General features: G+C 44.3%; 2 protein-coding genes across 4 annotated transcripts in view; one reads left to right on the plus strand and one right to left on the minus strand.

Annotated features, from left to right (window-relative positions):
- CYB5D2 (cytochrome b5 domain containing 2) overlaps nucleotides 1–2,665 on the plus strand; it is a 38,661-nt gene extending 35,996 nt beyond the window's left edge. The window contains exon 4 of the mRNA XM_080681366.1: nucleotides 1,026–2,665. Within this exon, the coding sequence (XP_080537492.1) occupies nucleotides 1,026–1,101 (76 nt within the window). The 3' untranslated portion in view covers nucleotides 1,102–2,665. The remainder of the gene's footprint in view (nucleotides 1–1,025) is intronic.
- Nucleotides 1–18,765, minus strand: part of ANKFY1 (ankyrin repeat and FYVE domain containing 1) — an 81,585-nt gene that overhangs the window by 18,696 nt on the left and 44,124 nt on the right. For all 3 annotated transcript variants that reach the window (XM_080681363.1, XM_080681361.1, XM_080681362.1), the window contains exons 8-14: nucleotides 10,830–11,034; nucleotides 9,135–9,203; nucleotides 8,717–8,916; nucleotides 6,162–6,259; nucleotides 4,395–4,623; nucleotides 1,054–1,152; nucleotides 651–804 (exon numbers count right to left, since the gene is read on the minus strand). In XM_080681363.1, the coding sequence (XP_080537489.1) occupies nucleotides 651–804; nucleotides 1,054–1,152; nucleotides 4,395–4,623; nucleotides 6,162–6,259; nucleotides 8,717–8,916; nucleotides 9,135–9,203; nucleotides 10,830–11,034 (1,054 nt within the window). The remainder of the gene's footprint in view (nucleotides 1–650; nucleotides 805–1,053; nucleotides 1,153–4,394; nucleotides 4,624–6,161; nucleotides 6,260–8,716; nucleotides 8,917–9,134; nucleotides 9,204–10,829; nucleotides 11,035–18,765) is intronic.

The raw sequence follows: 18,765 nt of genomic DNA on the forward strand, positions 1-18,765 counted from the left end.
GCGGGGGAGGGCATAGCCTCAGGTCCCTGCTGATTGCTTGTTAAGGCTCCTTATGGGAACTTGGCCTCAGCTGTGGGTGCAGCCATCTTTGTGACGGAGTGATGGTTAATTAGCATATTCCCTCTTTATTAGATAGGATTCTTTTTTTAAATATATTTTATTGATTTTTCACAGAGAGGAAGGGAGAGGGAGAGTCAGAAACATTGATGAGAGAGAAACATCAATCAGCTGCCTCCTGCACACCCCCTAATGGGGATGTGCCCGCAACCAAGGTACATGCCCTTGACCAGAATCGAACCGGGGACCCTTGAGTCTGAAGGCCGACGCTCTATCCACTGAGCCAAACCAGCTAGGGCAGTGGTTGGCAAACCGTGGCTCACGAGCCGCGGTTTGCCGCTCTGTTGACTAATGAGTTTACTGACCACTGGGCTAGGGCATAACGGAAAATCTTACTCAAGTGATTTGAGACTGTCCTTTTTAATGAGACAGCGCAAGTGGGGCAAAAAAAGAGCACAAGTGTACGGTTACGCCCAGATTCTGCACCGCATTTACTTCAGAGTCCTCGTCCCCTACCTTATCTAACAAGGACAACAGTATGTTCTACAAGCAGGGCTATGCTTTTGACCTGGCGCTGCCAAGGCTCAGCCCACCTGACGTTTATGTCCGCCTGGTGCTCCAGGAGAAAGAGTGCACTCTTGCTGTCCTGCCGCTGTATGGCCATGTGCAGCAGCGTCTGCCCGTCCGACATGGTGTCATTGATGCCTGCCCCGGAGCCCAGCAGCTGGGCTGCGATTGTGTGCATGCCTGGGAAATAAGCAAGCCCTGGTTAATGCACTTCCCCACTTCTCCAGCATCTTACTGCAACAAACACACCCTCTCCACTTCTCAAAGCCGGCAGTTTTTAAACTGGATATTATAGGCTTAACCCAAACAGAAAGATTATTTTACAACCAAGCCCTCCCCACCTCCTTGCTTCTCTTCCTCTCTCCCTCACCCTCTCCTGACTGCCGTCTGTCTGTCTGCAGGTATCAACAACCTCTCGCACAGCCTTACCTGTCCATAATGCCAGGCCCAGCACAGTCTGGTCTCGGGAATCCTTAAGGCTGAAGTCCGGAATAATTTGCAAGTTGTTGGTGGCATGAAGAGCATTAGCTAAATTTTTTTAAAGGAAAAGAACACTTGATTTCACCATCCCATGGATCACATTTAAAGTATCCAAGAAGATATATGTACTAATATATGTAATACTTTAAACAATAAAAAAAATATTAAAATAAAATAAAATAAAGTATCCAAGAGAGTAAGAGATCAGTTTCAAACTGACTGGCTAAAACACGAACTGATAAATCTTCTTGTGGAGAGTGTAAGTCAAGAAATCTAACACAGGGGAGAAACCAAGATGGCGGCATAGGTAAACACCTAAACTGCTGCCTCGCACAACAATTTCAAAACTACAACTAAAAGACAGAACGGACACCATCCAGAACCACAGGAAAGCAGGCTGAGTGAAAATTCTACAACTAGAAGGAAGGAGAAAAGCTCACAGAGAATTGGAGGTACGGCAAAGGGGCTTTGTGCGCGCAGAGAGGAAGGGCGGCTGAGAGCTTGGCTGACTTCCTCTGGAGGAAGGGGGAAGGAAGCCTCGGACCGCGAGCTGGGAAAGGCAGAAGTCTGAAGGCGCACACGGGCCAGTGCGCACAAAGGCTGCGGAGGTAGCCATAGGCTTTCCCTAGTGAAAGGGAGTCAGAGGATCCTGACTGAGCCCCAGTTCTGACTGCAGTGAACCCCGGTTCCAGGCGAGCCCCTGGGGACCCACGCTCTTGTAGGGGGAGTCTGGACTCTCGGGCGGAGACTCAGGAGCCGGGGAAGGCGGAGGACTGAAAGTGCACACACGCGCCGCGCCGGTGCGCACAAAGGCTGCGGGGGTCGCCACAGGCTTTCCCTAGTGGAGGGGAGTCAGAGGATTCTGACTGCACCGAGCCCCAGTTCTGACTGCAGTGAACCCCAGTTCCAGGCGAGCCCCTGGGGACCCACGCTCTTGTGGGGGGAGTCTGGACTCTCAGGCGGAGACTCGAGCTGGGGAAGGCGGAGGACTGAAAGCGCACATGCGCGCAGGGGCGGGGCTGACAGGAAGCCAAGACTGAGACTCCACCCCATCCAAGCTGAGCACAGAGGCTATTGCAATTAGGCAAGTCTAATCCTATAAGGCTGTCTCCAGCACCGGGCTTCTCCCAGCATAGACACAGCTGATCCTTACAGCCAACTGGCCTGGAGGTCAATTCTTCCCAGTGATACCAACAACAATAAAGACTTAATTACAACAAGGCTGTACACACAGTCCACAAAGGGGTGCACCAAGAGTGTCCACCTCAGGTTAACTGGGGAGGCAGACCCACTGGGCCATATTGGAAACCTAGCACAAATATCTACCTTACCAACTCAGGGATTCAGTGAAAATGCGGGGTCAAAGAATCAGATCACAAACGAAAGAAATGGAGGAAAACAAACGACTGGATATAGAATTCAAAACCACCGTTATAAGACTTTTTAAGAATATCCTAGAAAAGGCCGATAAATATAACGAGACCCTCGAAGATATGAAAAAGGACCAACTAGAAATTAAACATACACTGACTGAAATAAAAAATATTATACAGAGACCCAGAAACAGAATAGAGGAACACAAGAATCAAGTCAAAGAATTGAAATACAAAGAAGCAAAAAACACTCAACCGAAAAAGCAAAAAGCAAAAAAAAAAATCCAAAAAGTTGAAGATAATGTAAGAAGACTCTGGGACAACTTCAAGCGTACCAACATCAGAATTATGGGGGTGCCAGAAGAAGAGAGAGAGCAAGATACTGAAAACCTATTTGAAGAAATAATGACCGAAAACTTCCCCCACCTGGTGAAAGAAATAGACTTACAAGTCCAGGAAGCCCACAGAACCCCAAACAAAAGGAATCCAAAGAGGACCACACCAAGACACATCATAATTAAAATGCCAAGAGCAAAAGACAAAGAGAGAATATTAAAAGCAGCAAGAGAAAAACAGTTAATTACCTACAAGGGAGCACCCATACGACTGTCAGCTGACTTCTCAACAGAAACTATGCAGGCCAGACGGGAGTGGCAAGAAATTTTCAATGTGATGAATAGCAAGAACCTACAACCAAGATTACTCTACCCAGCAAAGCTATCATTCAGAATTGAAGGGCAGATAAAGAGCTTCACAGATAAGAAAAAGCTGAAGGAGTTCATCACCACCAAACCAGTACTATATGAAATGCTGAAAGGTATTCTTAAAGAAGAGGAAGAAGAAAAAAGTAAAGAGAAAAAATTATGAACAACAAATACATATCTATCAACAAGCCAACCTAAAAATCAAGTGAATTAAAAACCTGAGGAGCAGAATAATCTGGTGAATATAATAGAATCAGGGGCATAGAAAGGGAGTGGGCTGATAATTCTCAGGGGGAAAGGGGTATGGGGGGGTTCATGAAGAGAATGGACAAAAATCATACACCTATGGATGAGGACAGTGGGGGGGAGGTAAGGGCAGAAGGTGGGGTGGGAAAGGGGTGGAGGGGAGCTATGGGGGGAAAAAGGAGAAATAATTGTAATAATCTGAATAAAGATTTATTTAAAAAAAAAAAAAAAAAAAGAAATCTAACACAGAGCTAAGCTTATGGGGGAAATGAAAATTTTTAAAGCTTAAAACATTGCATCTTCATAAAAGGAAATTAGACTCCACTGTGGAAACACACGTTAATTACCTGATTGTGGAAAAGAGGCAATGTTTTCCTAAATGTAATTCCTACCATCTTACCATTTCTGTGAGGACCAAGAAAAGGTGCACTCTACCCAAAACCCCATTCCCTCCACAGCAGTGCTAGAAAGGGCGAGCCTTCACCAGGACACAGGTGAGAGTCACCCTAAGCCCGGGACAGGAGAGAACGCTGAGGCTGACTTTCTGAGGGGAACAGGCCTCCCCCACTGCGGGGGCTTCCTTGGGCCCCTCTTTTCGGCTATCTCATGGTTCACTGCCAGGATGGCTCAGAGGCAGAGAGGACTGGTGGCTCTTAAGAGGATCTGCCACAGCAGCGTTCTCCAAGACAGAGCTCACGCCAAAGCAAAGCTTTGCTTGACCTCCACGGAAATGCCTGGGCAAACACCCCAAAATAAAGGAAACAGTCAAAGGTCCTAACACCTTAACCCAGCGGGTGAAATGGGCAGGCCCCATCCTGAAAATGTACACTTTAGTCGGGGGCCAGACTGTATGCTTTTCTAGTTTACCTGAAAAACTCACCAAGGAAAGAACTATTACCTCTGTAATGACCTACTCAGTACCACCACCCACAGGTCACGGCGGCAGGCAGCAGTTCCCACCACCCACCTTTTTGTTCCAGGATGACAGACACCACATCTGGGTGATTATAGGCGATGGCCATGTGCAGCGGCGTCTGCAGGTAGACGCTGCCCATGGAGCTGGCCAGGGACGCAGCCTCCTTTGGCAGAGGCGGAGCTTCCTCGGTCTGCAGGTTTGGGTTGGCACCTTGCTGCAGGAGCTCTCCGGTGAGGTTAGCCAGGCCATGCCTACAGGCTGTGTGCAACGGGGTTTCTCCCTGAACAGAAACACATGATCCAAAGCAGAGCACTTTCAGGCTGAGAGTTCTCCTAACAGCCCAAGTGCTGAAACTCAGATCCCAGTGGCAGTCACAGCCCTTGGCTCATCCTGTCACCAGCTGGCCTCCACGACTTTTGTCCCACTCCTCCTGGTCACCTCTCTTCCCTTTCCCTTGTGCCATCATCCCTAGATTCGTCAATGTCTTCCCAAGCACCCGTCCAACATTCTGGCAAATCATCTTCTGCATTTCCAATGCAGGCCTTCTTAACCACCCTTCACTTTGTTTTTATAATTAGTTATAACTTAAAAATAATAGATGACTATTATTAAATAACAACAGAGGACTTCCAAGTGTTGCTAAAATAAATGCTACAGAAAATGGAAGAGCCTTGCCAGGCCGATGTGTCTCAGTGGTTGAGCATTGACCTATGAACCAGGAGGTCGGTTTGATTCCCAGTCAGGGCACATGCCTGCGTTATGGGCTCCAAATCAATGATTCTCTCTCATCATTGATGTTTCTGTCTCCCTTTCTCCTTCTCCCTTCCTCTCTCTGAAACCAATAAAAACATACATTTTTTAAAATAAATAAAATTAAAAACATTTTAAGTTGTTATTACAGGTACTTGAATTCAATATTCTAAAACACCCTAGCCAGTTTGGCTCAGTAAATAGAGTGTTGGCTTGCAGACTGAAAGGTCCCGGGTTCAATTCTGGTCCAGGGCACATGCCTGGGTTGCAGGCTTGATCCCCTGTAGGGGGTGTGCAGGAGGCAGCCGATCAATGATTTTCTCTCATCATTGATGTTTCTCTCTCTCTCTCTCTCTCTCTCTCTCTCTCTCTCTCTCTCTCCCCCCCCCCCACTCTCTGAAATCAATAAAAAAAAAAAAAAAAAAAAAATAGCCCTGGCTGGTTTGGCTCAGTGGATAGAGCGTCAGCCTGCAGACTGAAGGGTCCCAGATTTGATTCTCCCCAAAGGGCACATGCCCAGGTTGCGGGCTAAATTCCCAGTAGGGGGTGTGCAGGAGGCAGCCGATCAATGATTCTCTCTCATCATTGATGTTTCTAACTCTCTATCCCTCTCCCTTCCTCTCTGAAATCAATAAAGAAATATATTAAAAAAATAAAATAAAATAAAAAATAAAAAGTAAATTCGAAAGCTACAAGAATATTTAGTGAAGTTTCCTCATTCCTTGCCCCTACTACCTAATTATCCTCCCCTAAAAAAACCACTATTACTAGTTCCATGTTTCCCTCCAGTGACAGAATATTCAAAGAAAGATATATACACACATGTATTTATGTACATGATGTTTACAACCTAATATACCATAAGTGTTTAGGAAATGGTTGCTGAATGAGTCAAGCAACCAACAATATTTGAGGATTCAAGTATCTGTTTCACTCTTTTTTAATCCTGTGTACATATTACTTGGAGACAAATTGAAAAAAATAATCCATTCCATTTTTCCCTTCAAACTGCCACTGTTATTTCTTCACAGATCAAAACCACTCCCCTTGATGCCCTGCCACACTTACCCACTTGTTTCTGTGGTTGACGTGGGCACCACTGGTTGCCAGGAAAAGAGCTGCTGCCTCATTTCCTGCTTCAGCTGCCCGCTGCAGTAAGCAATTTCCTAGGAGAAAGGGGGCATATTCATTCTTCCATATGCATAACAATGAGGTCCAGCTCCACAACGCACCACACCCTGACAGCCCCACCACCTTTCACAACCTACAAGCCCACACCTAAAGAAGGTTCTACACTTCAGTCCACACAGGCACTCTCCGGGATAGTCCAGAGACAGAATGAGCTGGGTTTGCACTAGCCACCGCCCAGGACCAGAGGTAAGTTAGGTCTCCTTACTGGGGCTGGATAAAACACACTTCTCAATAGCAGTGCTACTGACATTCTGGGCCAGATAATTCTTTGCCATGAGACACCGCACAATGTTTAGCAGTATTCCTGGCTTCTGCCCACTAGATGACAGCAGCACCCCCAACTTTCTGTGACAATAAAAAATGATTACAGGTGATGCCCAATGTCCCTGGGTGGGAAGTTGGAGGTGGGGTGGGGGAGTTGTCCATGTCTGAGAAACTCTGAGTTAGATGTCTATTTTGAAGACACTGCGACCTAAATGCTACCAGAAAATGCTCCTTAAATACTTCACTTTTACTCTTGGGGCCTTAAATGTTTGTCTTTGGCTTAGAAATATTTTGTTTAGCATTATCACTCTTTTCTAAATAAAACAAAATTTTTTTCTTCTTGTTTTAAAATGGTTTAGCTCAGTTTTAACTTCTAATACAATAAACATCAGAAATACAACCCACCAAAACAAAAGCTCTTTAAGAGGGTAAAAGGAGTTCTGAGTCCAAAAAGTCTACAACTCACTGCATTAAATAAACAAAAGTATTTCAGCTTAATGTATACAACTCAAAGTCTGGCTAAATTTTTTTTCCCCCAGAAAGGAAGGGAAAGAGGGAGAGAGAGATAGAAACATCAATGATGAGAGAGAACCATTGATTGGCTGCCTTTTGCACACCAACACTGGGGATTGAGCCCTCAACCCGGGCATGTGCCCTGACCAGAAATTGAACCGTGACCTCCTGGGTCATAGGCCAATGCTCAACCAGTGAGCCACGCCAGCCAGGTAAATTTTTTTAAGCACAATCCTATCTAATAAAGAGGGAATATGCTAATTAACCATCACTCCATCACAAAGATGGCTGCACCCACAGCTGAGGCCAAGTTCCCATAGGAGCCTTAACAAGCAATCAGCAAGGACCTGAGGCTACGCCCTCCCCCGCCCCTGTGGGGCTTGACAGGGGACCTCAGGTCGCGCCCCCCAACCGGCGAGGCTTGACAGGGGACCTCAAGGTGCGCTTCCCATCCTGGTGCTGGGCTAAGGGACCTCAGGCTGCTTTCCCTGCCCCAGTGCCAGGCCGGGGGACCTCAGGCCATGCCCCCCACCTGGCAGGGCTTGACAGAAGACCTCAGGCCACGCCTCCCCCCCCCCCCCCCAGTGGGGCTTGACGGGGGACCTCAAGGTGCGCTTCCCGTCTGGTGCTGGGCTAGGGGACCTCAGGCTGCTCCCCTGGCCCCAGCGCCAGGCCGGGGGACCTCAGGCCACACCCCCACTAGCTGGGGCTTGACAGGGAACTTCAGGCCGCGCCTCCCACCCCAGCACCAGGCCGGAGGACCTCAGGCTGCACCCCCCCGCCCCAGCACCGAGCCAGGGGACCTGAGGCTGCGCCCCCTGCCTGGCAGGGCTTGACAGGGGACCTCAAGGTGCACCCCCTTGCTGGGTCAGGGGAACTCAGGCCGTGCCCCCAGCCCAGGGGTGACCTGAGGCTGCACCCCCCTGCCGATGGGGCTTGATAGGGGACCTGAGGCTGCGCCCCCCGCCCCTGCCTGGCAGGGCTTGATGGGGGACCTCAGGCCATGTCCCCCACCCAGTGGGGCTTGACAAGGGATCTCAGGCCATGTCCCACACCTGGTGGGGCTTGACAGGGGACCTCAAGGTACGCCCCCCCACCTCGGTCTGGGCTGGGGGACCTCAGGCCATGCCCCCCCCATCCTGGCGCCAGGCCAGGGGACCTGAGGCTACGTTCCCTGCCTGGCGGGGCTTGACAAGGGTGGGACTAGCCAGGTCTGGATCTATCCCAATGGGGGGGGGGGGGGGGCGGTGGCAGCCGGGTCTGGGTCTCACAAGATTTTGAGGTGCATGTGGGTGGGCGGGGACTTGACTCTGGGTCCCGTGGTGTGCCCAGACTCTAACGGAAGGAAGGTTTTCATATACATTTTACTAATTTTCTTTCTTCTCTGACACTTCTATTATAGAGAAAGGGCAAATAGCAATATTAAATTGTTTCCTCTAATTAATCCCCTTTTAATGTGCACGAATTTCGTGCACCGGGCCACTAGTATTAAAATAAAATAACTTGGACTTCCTCTATAGTTAAAATTAAGTATAAAATACTTCTTAATAATATGTCATTCAGTTTCTAAATTTTTGGTAAATCGTTGACACTGTATTTCATGGAGCCTCCAGACTTGGGCATCAGCTCTTAGCTCTTAGGGATACATACTTTACCTGTTTTAGAGTCAGGTGCGTTGGTGTTGCTGCCCCGCTGAATGAGTCTCGCTGCAAAGCTGTTTTCATCAAATGAAGTCCCATTGACCACAGGGAGGTCTTCGAAGGGGTTTACGGACTGATCGGATGACACAGTGATGTACTGCACTGCAAGCCACAGAGCTGTGCTGCCCTCGTGGTCTTTCAGTTCTAAGTCTAACCTGAAACAAGGAAGCAATGTGAGCAGCAAATGCTTTCTTCAGACACTGTCCTGACAACAGCCTCATTCTTTCTCTGAATATTTGTTGAATGATTATTTTTTAAAAGTTACTTTCAATTATTAAAATTTACAACACTAAAAGACATTTTAAAAATTATGTTTCACTCACAATCCCACCCTCACAACTGCTTTTTCATTTCTCCGTGTCTCCCTACGTACTGTTTACAATGCAGCAACTGATTGAACACGTATTCGTTCCTGGCCACGATGGACAAGTGTAAGGGAGTCCTGCAGGACGAAGGAGGAGAGGTGTCAGTCAGGATGGCCCCGACTGCGCACAGCAGAAGCCACAGCAGGAGGCGACCAGAATCACCATCCACAAGAACGTCCACATTTCTACAACGGTCTTCTACACTGGCAAACAGTGTCCCAAAACCATGACCAAGTAACAAAAAATGAAAATGGGTTTGCTTATATGTTAACCTTCATTATTCAGTAGCCAAAAGGATAAGAATAAAAGGAAGAGATATAAATAGTCTCCAATTAAATCCTGACCCTTACTGATTATGCCTATATTCATGTTTTTAAAACATCAGTTTCACCCTGGCTGGATGGCTCAGTTGCTTGGAGTGTCGTCCCATACACCAAAAGGTTGCAAGTTCAATTCCTGGTTAGGGCACATACCCAGATTTCAGGTTCAGTCCCCAGTTGGAGCGTGTACAAGAGGCAACTGATCAATGTTTCTCACATCGATGTTTCTTCCCATCCCCCCCAACCCCATCACCCCCCCACCGCTTCCTCTCTCTAAAAACAATAAACATATCCTTGAGTATTAAAAACAAACAAAAAAACCCCAGCAGTTTCTATCATTCCATAATTCTCTGTTGTACTCAAACACATCCAGAGTGGCAACAGGTAGGAACTAATTAAAGTGTCAGTTAACCACACCTCACTGTTTTCTTTAGCCCTCGAGTGCCCTGAAGGAGACTGCCACTGCGGAGCACAGGGCCTCCCCGACTGGCATCTATCTCAGAGTTACAGACTGCCAGAGTTTACTGCAGCTGACAGGGACAAAGAATCAACAGAAGAAAAAAAGGAATGCAATTATGTTTGGGTAATAAAATAATTATCACATGATATTGAGAGTTCATGGAGATCCACCTTATTTAAGTATTTTGTCCGTCACACAAATCTCTTTCCCTATTCTGACAACTTCACACAACTCTTTTCTTATTTTTTTTTGAGAAGGTTTTCAAAGATATAAAATACTGAGTTGCTATGATGAAAAGTGGTGATTTAGGTGGCTTCACTCCCCTTCACCCCCTCCCACATTGCTGTCCCAAAAACAGGCAGCCCTTTCTTAGATTCTAAACCACAAGGAAGCTTCAAGTAAATATTTCTGGGAAGGGGCAAATGGTATACAACTGCTACTGTCAAATATGCAAAGGGCTGTGCTGAGGAAGAAGTGGCAAGCTGTGCAGATAGACTTGTATAAATGGAAGTATTTACAAGAAGGTAGAACTGGGTTTAACATGCAGAATTTCCCAGCAATTAGACCTCACAGAAATAAAACAGACTGTCTTGAGATGGCGTGCTCTACTTCTTCAATTTACCCAAGCAACTCTAACAAAGAGGCTAGAATAAGGTTCCGTTGGAGCAGTTGAACCAGATGACCACTCTGATGATGACAGAAATTGCTTAAAAATCCAAGGACCTCAGTTATCTAGGATGGAAATGGTTTCCCCAAATGCCTCAGGCCTTAGTCATGTCTCTCATTTGTGTATCAAATGAATGTTTGTGACTTGAATAAAAATCAGATTGAATAATGCCAACCAAAGAACATCAAGTCCCTGCCTGCCAGTTACATGCCACTGGGAATGGTGCTAAGAACAGTCTGTTTGCTTGCCCACTTACCTGCCCTTGCTGTCCTGCATGTTGGGATTGGCACCAGCCTGCAGAAGGGCCTCTGCAATCTGTGCCATTGCAGACATCACATCTGCTGAGTGTTTCTTTGAACTGTACAATGCCACCAGGTGCAACGGTGTCTCCTGGGCACTCAAGGTAGCAGCACTGACGTGGGCCCCATTTTTGATGAGGAAAGTGGAAGCAAAGACATCTCCTTGAAAAGAAATAACAGAAGTAGTGTTACATATGACAAAACCCAGGGCAAGTTTTGGCCAATGTTGCCTCAAAAAGGCACCAGTCAGCAACTGCAGACAAAGAGAAACAACTGGGTGTGTCTGAGCGGAACCTCTCCGGACACCTGTAGGAGGGAACTCATCATGAGACCACAGAGTTACACACCTGAATTCAAAAGACTTCGTTCAATTTCTGATTACCTGTCATCTGTCCTGCCCCTCACCACAGTACAACTTCACTATCCTCCTATATAATAAAAGGCAAATATGCAAATTGACCGAACACCGGTTGCTATGACGCGCACTGACCACCAGGGGGCAGATGCTCAAAGCTGGAGCTGCCCCCTGGTGGTCAGTGTGCTCCCACAGGGAGAGCACCGCTCAGCCAGAAGCCAGGCTCACAACTGGCAAGCACAGTAGCGGTGGCAGGAGCCTCTCCTGCCTCTGTGGCAGCGCTAAGGACCCTCGGCAGACATCCCCCGAGGGGTCCCGGACTGTAAGAGAGCAAAGGCTGGGCTGAGGGATCTCCCCACCCCCGCCCCAGTGCATGAACATCATGCACCGGACCTCTAGTTTAAATATACCAGGCTCCTATCCTTCAAAAGCCTCTTGTGATCATTAACTCTCAAAAAGGGTTCCAAGATTTCTCCCCAATACAATTTATCTCCCTCTCTCATTTCCTCTCACAGTTTGTACCTAAATAACACATACCCTCAACCTGCTGTACTTGCATATTGGTTCCTCTTCAGAGTAAGACCACATCTGATTGCTTTATTATTGCCCAAAGATTCTTTTTCTTTTCTCAATCTAATTACATACAAACATAACAGACTTAACAAAAAGTTTACAACTGAATATTTGAAGAAAGAATCTGTACATATTGCTAGTTACAAAAAATTTTACATGGTAAATTAACTGGATGTAAAAATAAAATTTCTAAGTTCCTTCCAAAGCCTTAACTCTTAAGAGTATTACAGGTAGAAAGGCTAAGTAGGACTATTCACAAATATCAAACTGAAACTGAGTAACGTACATAAAACCCAGTAATTTCAACAGCTCAAACCACCATTTTTGTCTATTTAGTGTTCTGTGTGAGGGAAAAGAACTATCTTGACAGAGAATCTTGACAAAAGGCAAAAAATTACGTTTCATGAAAATATTAAAGGTATACATTTCTGAAACTATTGTGTTATATACCAGCAAGAAAACCCTGATAGATTGGTTCTGTGAATACATGGTTAAATTCAGAACGAAGCAATCTGACAAATGGCACTTTAATATTAAAAATACTGTGGAAAACCAGTTAGACTATCTTGTCAAGTTAACTTGGAGGATGGTAGGAATTAAGTTCACTATAAAATTAAAGTTCAATCTTCCTTAGATTTAGTTCCATTTATAATTCAAAACATGCATAAATCAGTACACATAAAATTAATGTTTCTTAATGAAAATAAGACAAGAATGACAATGCATAAGATAATAAACTATTAACACAGAAACCATCCAGTTATAAATGCACAATGCATGCTATGAGACATTCCAGCTGGGTGGAAGCAACTGTTTTTTTCAGTGGCCTCCACACAACCCAATTAGCTCATAGCTGGGAAGTCTTTCAAATAAAACTCATCCTCCCCTTGACAGTCCAGAGCAGCCGTGGGCAAACTACGGCCCGCGGGCCAGATCCGGCCCGTTCAACTGTTCTATCCGGCCCGCGGAGCCGAAAGAGTGGAGGGTTCTCTGGCTCTCCCCTCCGCTCCTTTACTTTGAATTTATATTAGTTCACACAAACACTCCATCCATGCTTTTGTTCCGGCCCTCCAGTCCAGTTTAAGAACCCATTGTGGCCCTCGAGTCAAAAAGTTTGCCCACCCCTGGTCCAGAGTATATAGCTAAGTCATCCCAAGAGCTCATGGGATTCAGAGGTACTGTCTGTAGATTCTGTCCCCATTTCATCAAGGTTTATACAGGACTAATTTCTTGCAAATCACACCCCTCTTAAACTGGAAAATCCCAAAACTGCACAGCAACCTCCCAGGTTGACCTGCTGGTCCCATGATTGTTGATTATACTTCTTTTTTTTTATTTTTATTTTTATTTTTTTTATTTTTTTTTTTTTAAATATACCCTATTAATTTTTCACAGAGAGGAAGAGAGAGGAGAGGGATAGAGAGCTAGAAACATCGATCAGCTGCCTCCTGCACGCCCCCCACCGGGGATGTGCCCGCAACCAAGGCACATGCCCTTGACCAGAATCGAACCTGGGACCCCCCAGTCCGCAGGCCGACGCTCCATCCACTGAGCCAAACCGGTTTCGGCTTGATTATACTTCTTAACTTCGCTGGAGGTCTTGGGATGAATGCCAGGTTGCTAAAGGTGCCTTGGAACTTGTTCAATATATCGATCATAAGCAATGGTGCTCTTTCCATAGCTTATCTGTTTTGTCTTTGCATCTGGATACTTTCATCTGTTTCTAATTCTGTCCATATTATAGATGCACACTCCTCTGAATCACAACTTCCAGATGATGATTTTCTCTTAAAGTTACTAATGAGAGGTTTTCTTTTACATCTTGCAATATCATTCCATCTTCTTCAATTATACTTATGCAGTCTAAACATCTAGAATGGGGCTTAGGATTTCAGGAGTGGCAAAGATCTCAAGTCTGTTATCTATATTCCTGTGTTCATTTTCACCTGAATGTATGGGTTTCATCTGGTCTTCAGTGAACATGGAATTTCAAAATTATTTGGTTTTCAACACTCCCAGATACTCTGCGCTTTCCTCCAAGGGACCATCTTGCTGGAGGTGAGCTCTTGTACTGAGGTGACTAGGCCACCACAGGCCCCTTCAGCATCGGCCTGCAGACTGAAGGGTCCCAGGTTCAATTCCGGTCAAGGGCACATACCTCAGTTGGAGGCTCAATCCCTGGCCCTGGTTGGGGCTCATGTGGGAAACAACCCATGGATATGTCTGTCTTTGTGTCTTCCCCTCCCTCCTACTCTCTCTCAAAAATAATGGAAAAATATTCTCAGGTGAGAATTAACAAAAAGAACAACGATGGGAGGGAATAGAAAACACTAAAAGCATTGTTTATAAAGTTCCTGTCAATAAGAAAACCTCTAATACATTGTGGAAAGATTTCCATCAAAACCATTTAAAATAAAAACTGTTTGGTGCTTAAAAGTTGCAGTTACTTCATCACCGCATCTACAACACTGTCTGGTACATGAGATATTATAATGACTTGTCCACATAAAAACAGTCCTAACAACACAGTTAACATTAAAAAACAATCCAAATACATTTTTTTCTTTGAATGCAGCTTCCGGATAGAAGTTATATTCAGGGAACAGACAGTAACTTTCATTATTTAATTAATACAAACTGTGTCTCATGCTGCTCCCGGTGGTGCAAAGCTACAAACAGACGGGAGCATCCTATTTAAGAGACCCGTTGACTGATGTTGGCTGTTAAGAAAAATCAGCACAAGGAAAACTAGATACATATATGTATTTTAGTAAGGATTCATCTTCTTGCCCAGATGCAGCTAATCAGAAGAGATGGCATCCCTCCTGTGGACTCACCCAGACACTGGCTGCCTATTTCATTCTTCATACAAACTGACTGGAATAACTTAGTCAATAGAATGATCACTGACTATTTTGTTTACAGATGTGTCCAGAACCAGACTTAAATCTCATATATGAAAGATCTTCACTCTGGTTATAAGAAACTTAAAGTAAGGTTAATAGCTCAAGTTGAGGAAGGAAAAGTAAAAAATGTTCCTACAGGAATTGGAGCTAGATGGGCACTCAGCACAGGGTCCAGGTAAAAACCATGGGCTAACCCTACCACATGGCAGTCACTGTGCCAGGTGTACTGCTAACACTGTCTCTCATTCTCCCAACAATCAGTAAAGAGAAATGCTTCCCACTTCACAGATGAGAAAAAGGAGACCAGGGTGGTTAAGTGACTTGTCCAAGGCCAGAGTAAGTGGATGAGCCAGGATTCAAACCTTGGTACATCCAACCTCCAATGCCAGTGCTATATCCACCACAATGTGCCACACTCTCCAAAGTTAGCAGCAATCAGATTTATCACACCCACACTGCAAACCATTGGCTTATAGGCAAATGATAAAATTCAGAGTGGAAGAATAAATAATCTGAAAATAAGCATCAGGAATGCATCACCAATTCTTGGCAATTCTTGTAACTAAGCAATCACCAAAATATTTAATAACTCACCAAAGATGTTTTTTCATCATACACAAGAATTTAACTCCCTAAGAGGAAAGAAACATAATTCTGAGATTGTTTTTGTAGTAACATTTCTATTTGTTTCCAAAATAAACATCTCAGTCATTAAACAGTATGGGAAAGAATAATTCCCTATGTGGAAACTTTCCCCACTGAACACACGCCCAGCGCTAAGCACCAATGGCTTTGCACAATGCAGAACGGCGCTTGGGAAAAATGCATCTGCTCTCGACACTGATGTACTCTGAGGATTTCCGTCCCAATGATGAACAAATTTTTCCTCTCCATCAGCCAGCAAGCTTAGCACTCTAACACATGGCTTAGAGCGATGTTTATATTGTTAAAACCTTTGCCCAAAAAGGACAAAGCCACAGCCACAACAGAACCATATTTGAAGTTACTACATTCCACCTATGAGGAACAACTTGTGAATGGCAAAAGTGTAGCAGAGACAAGGATAGTGTAATAATACATAATTGAAAGGGTAAATATGCATGACTAAGATGTGGGGGAACCAGTACACTCTGTCTCTGATATCCACATGTAAACAAAAAAGTGGCCAAGTACTTTAATCAAGTCATCCTTCCCTCTACAAAATTAAGGCTTTGGCATTTTGTTGTTGTTGGTTTGTTTTTTTAATCCTCACCCTTTAATGTTTTTATTGATTTTAGAGATAGAGGAAAGGAGAGAAATATCGATGTGAAAGAGAAGCATCGATCAATTGCCTCCTGTACACACCCTCATCAGGGATTGAACTTGAAACCTATAACCCACGGAATCAAACCAATAACCTTTTGATGTATGTATGGGATGACGCTCCAACCAAGTAAGTCACCTGGTCAGGGCAAGGCTCTGGCATTTTTGAAAGCTTTCATTCAATACTAGAATGCTATCTGTCAAAAATGACTACTGCAAGAAGAACAAAGTTGGAGGTATCACAATACTGAATATCAAACTATACTACAAGACCATTGTAATCAAAACAGCCTGGTACTAGCATAAGAATAGGCATATAGACCACAACAAGTAATATTTGACAAAGGAGGCAAGAGCATACAATGGAGTAAAGACACTCTCTTCAACAAATGGTGCTGGGAAAATTGGACAGAATACATACCCCAAAAATGAAACTTACACCATACACAAGAATAAACTCAAAATGAATGAAAGACTTAAATTAAGTTGCAAAACCATAAAAATCCTAGACGAAAACATAGGCAATAAAGTATCAGTCACTTCTAGCAACAACATTTTTTTACATATTTTTATTGATTTTTAGAGAGAAAGGAAAGGAGAGGGTTGGAGAGATAGAAACATCAATGAGAGAGAAACATCAATGAGAGAGAAACATCATTGATTGGCTGCCTTCTGCATGCCCCCTACAAGGGATGGGCCCCAAAACCCGAGCATGTGTCCTGACCAGGAATTGAACCAGTGACCTCTTGGTTCATGGGTCGACACTCAACCACTGAGCTACACCAGCAGGACTCACAGCAATATTTTTGCCAATATGTCTCCAAGGGCAAGGGAAACTCAGGAAAAGATAAACCAATGGGATTATATCAAGCTAAAAAGCTTCTACCCAGCAAAGGAAACCATCAACAAAATGAAAAGAGGAGGCAGGCTAGAAGGGTCAATGGGGGGAAAAAAGGGATATATGTACTACTTTCAACAATAAAGATTTATAAAAAAATGAAAAGAGAACCCACTGTATGGGAGAACATAATCGTTAATGATACATCTGATAAAGGGTTAATTTCCAAAATTTATAAATAATTTATACAACTCAACACCAGGAAGCCAAGCAATCCAATTAAAAAATGGCAAAGGAACTAAACAGACACTTCTCCAAAGAGGACATACAGATGACCAAGAGATATATGAAAAAATGCTCAAGGTCACTAATCATCAGAGAGATGCAATTAAAACTACAATGAGATATCACATCACACCTGCATGTGTGATGTGATATCAATAAATCAACAAACAAGTGCTGGTGAGGATGTGGAGAAAAGGGAACCTTAGTGCACTGTTGGTGGAAATGCAGATTGGTGCAGCCACTGTGGAAAACTGTATGGAGTTTTCTCAAAAATTAAATTGCCTTTTGACTCAATGATCCCACTTCTGGGAATATATCCTGAGAACTCTGAAACACCAATCAGAAAGAATATATGCACCCCTATGTTCACAGCAGCAGTATTTAGAATAGTTAAGATTTGGAAACAGCCCAAGTACCCTTCAACAGATGGGTGGATAAAAAAAACTGTGGTACATCTACACAAAGGAATACTATGCAGCTATAAAAAAGAAGGAACTCGTACCCTTGCAAAGCAAAATAAGCCAGTAAGAGAAAGACAAATACCATATGATCTCACTAATATGTGGAATCTAATGAACCAAATAAACTGACAAACAAAATGGAACCAGAAGCATGGATACATGGAACAGACTGGCGGGAGCCAAAGGGAACTGGGGGGAGGGGTGCCTAAATAAAGAAGCTGAAGGGATTAGCTACAGAACATTTATGCAACTCCCATGGCCATGGACAACAGTGTGGTGAATGCCAAAAGAGGGGGCTCTAGGGGTAGGTGGTGATAGGCAAAGGGGGAGATAGGGGAAGTCTGCAATAATTATCAACATTAAACATTTTTAATAAAAATTAAAAAAAGACTACTGCAAAGTTGAATCAGGCAGAATCCATTTGGGACTTAAGAATAAGCAAGCCGCCCTAACTAGTTTGGCTCAGTGGATAGAGCGTCAGCCTGCAGACTGAAAGGTCCCAGGTTCGATTCCGGTCAAGGGCATGTACCTTGGTTGCGGGCACATCCCCAGTAGGAGGTGTGCAGGAGGCAGCTGATCGATGTTTCTAGCTCTCTATCCCTCTCCCTTCCTCTCTGTAAAAAATCCATAAAATACATTAAAAAAAAAAAAGAATTAATAAGCCATGAGAAAAAAAAGGAAAAAGGTATTTTTTTCCCTTGAAAAGCAAATTCATTAAAATTAAAATGTTTTGACCTTAATTATATCACTTCCATATTCTCCGACTATTAATGACTATGTACTCAAAATATAGCTACAAAATATAACTTTTCTAAAACAAAATGAAACTTTATCACTTAGGACAGAAGAGAAGTCTAGTTTGTAAAAGTGACAACTCTGAATCCATGAATATGTTTAAATATTTGTGGTTTTGGTACTTTCCCTCTTATAGTAACTGATATAAGTCTTCCTAGCACAATTCCTGGAGAAAGATACTGAAAAGCAAACAAATCAATTGCTTCCAAGTAAAAGGTATTTCTTCTGAAAATACCGTCTTTCTAGCCTTTCTTCCAGGGGCCCTGTTGACACCATGAAGAGCCTAACAAGGCACAGGCAATAGCTCTTCAGTCCCTCCTTGACCCACTGATCACAAATTCTAAATCATGTAGTCCTAGGAGTACAGACTCAAAAAGC

This window comes from Plecotus auritus, assembly GCF_963455305.1.
Source record: "Plecotus auritus genome assembly, chromosome: 7".
Taxonomy (NCBI): domain Eukaryota; kingdom Metazoa; phylum Chordata; class Mammalia; order Chiroptera; family Vespertilionidae; genus Plecotus; species Plecotus auritus.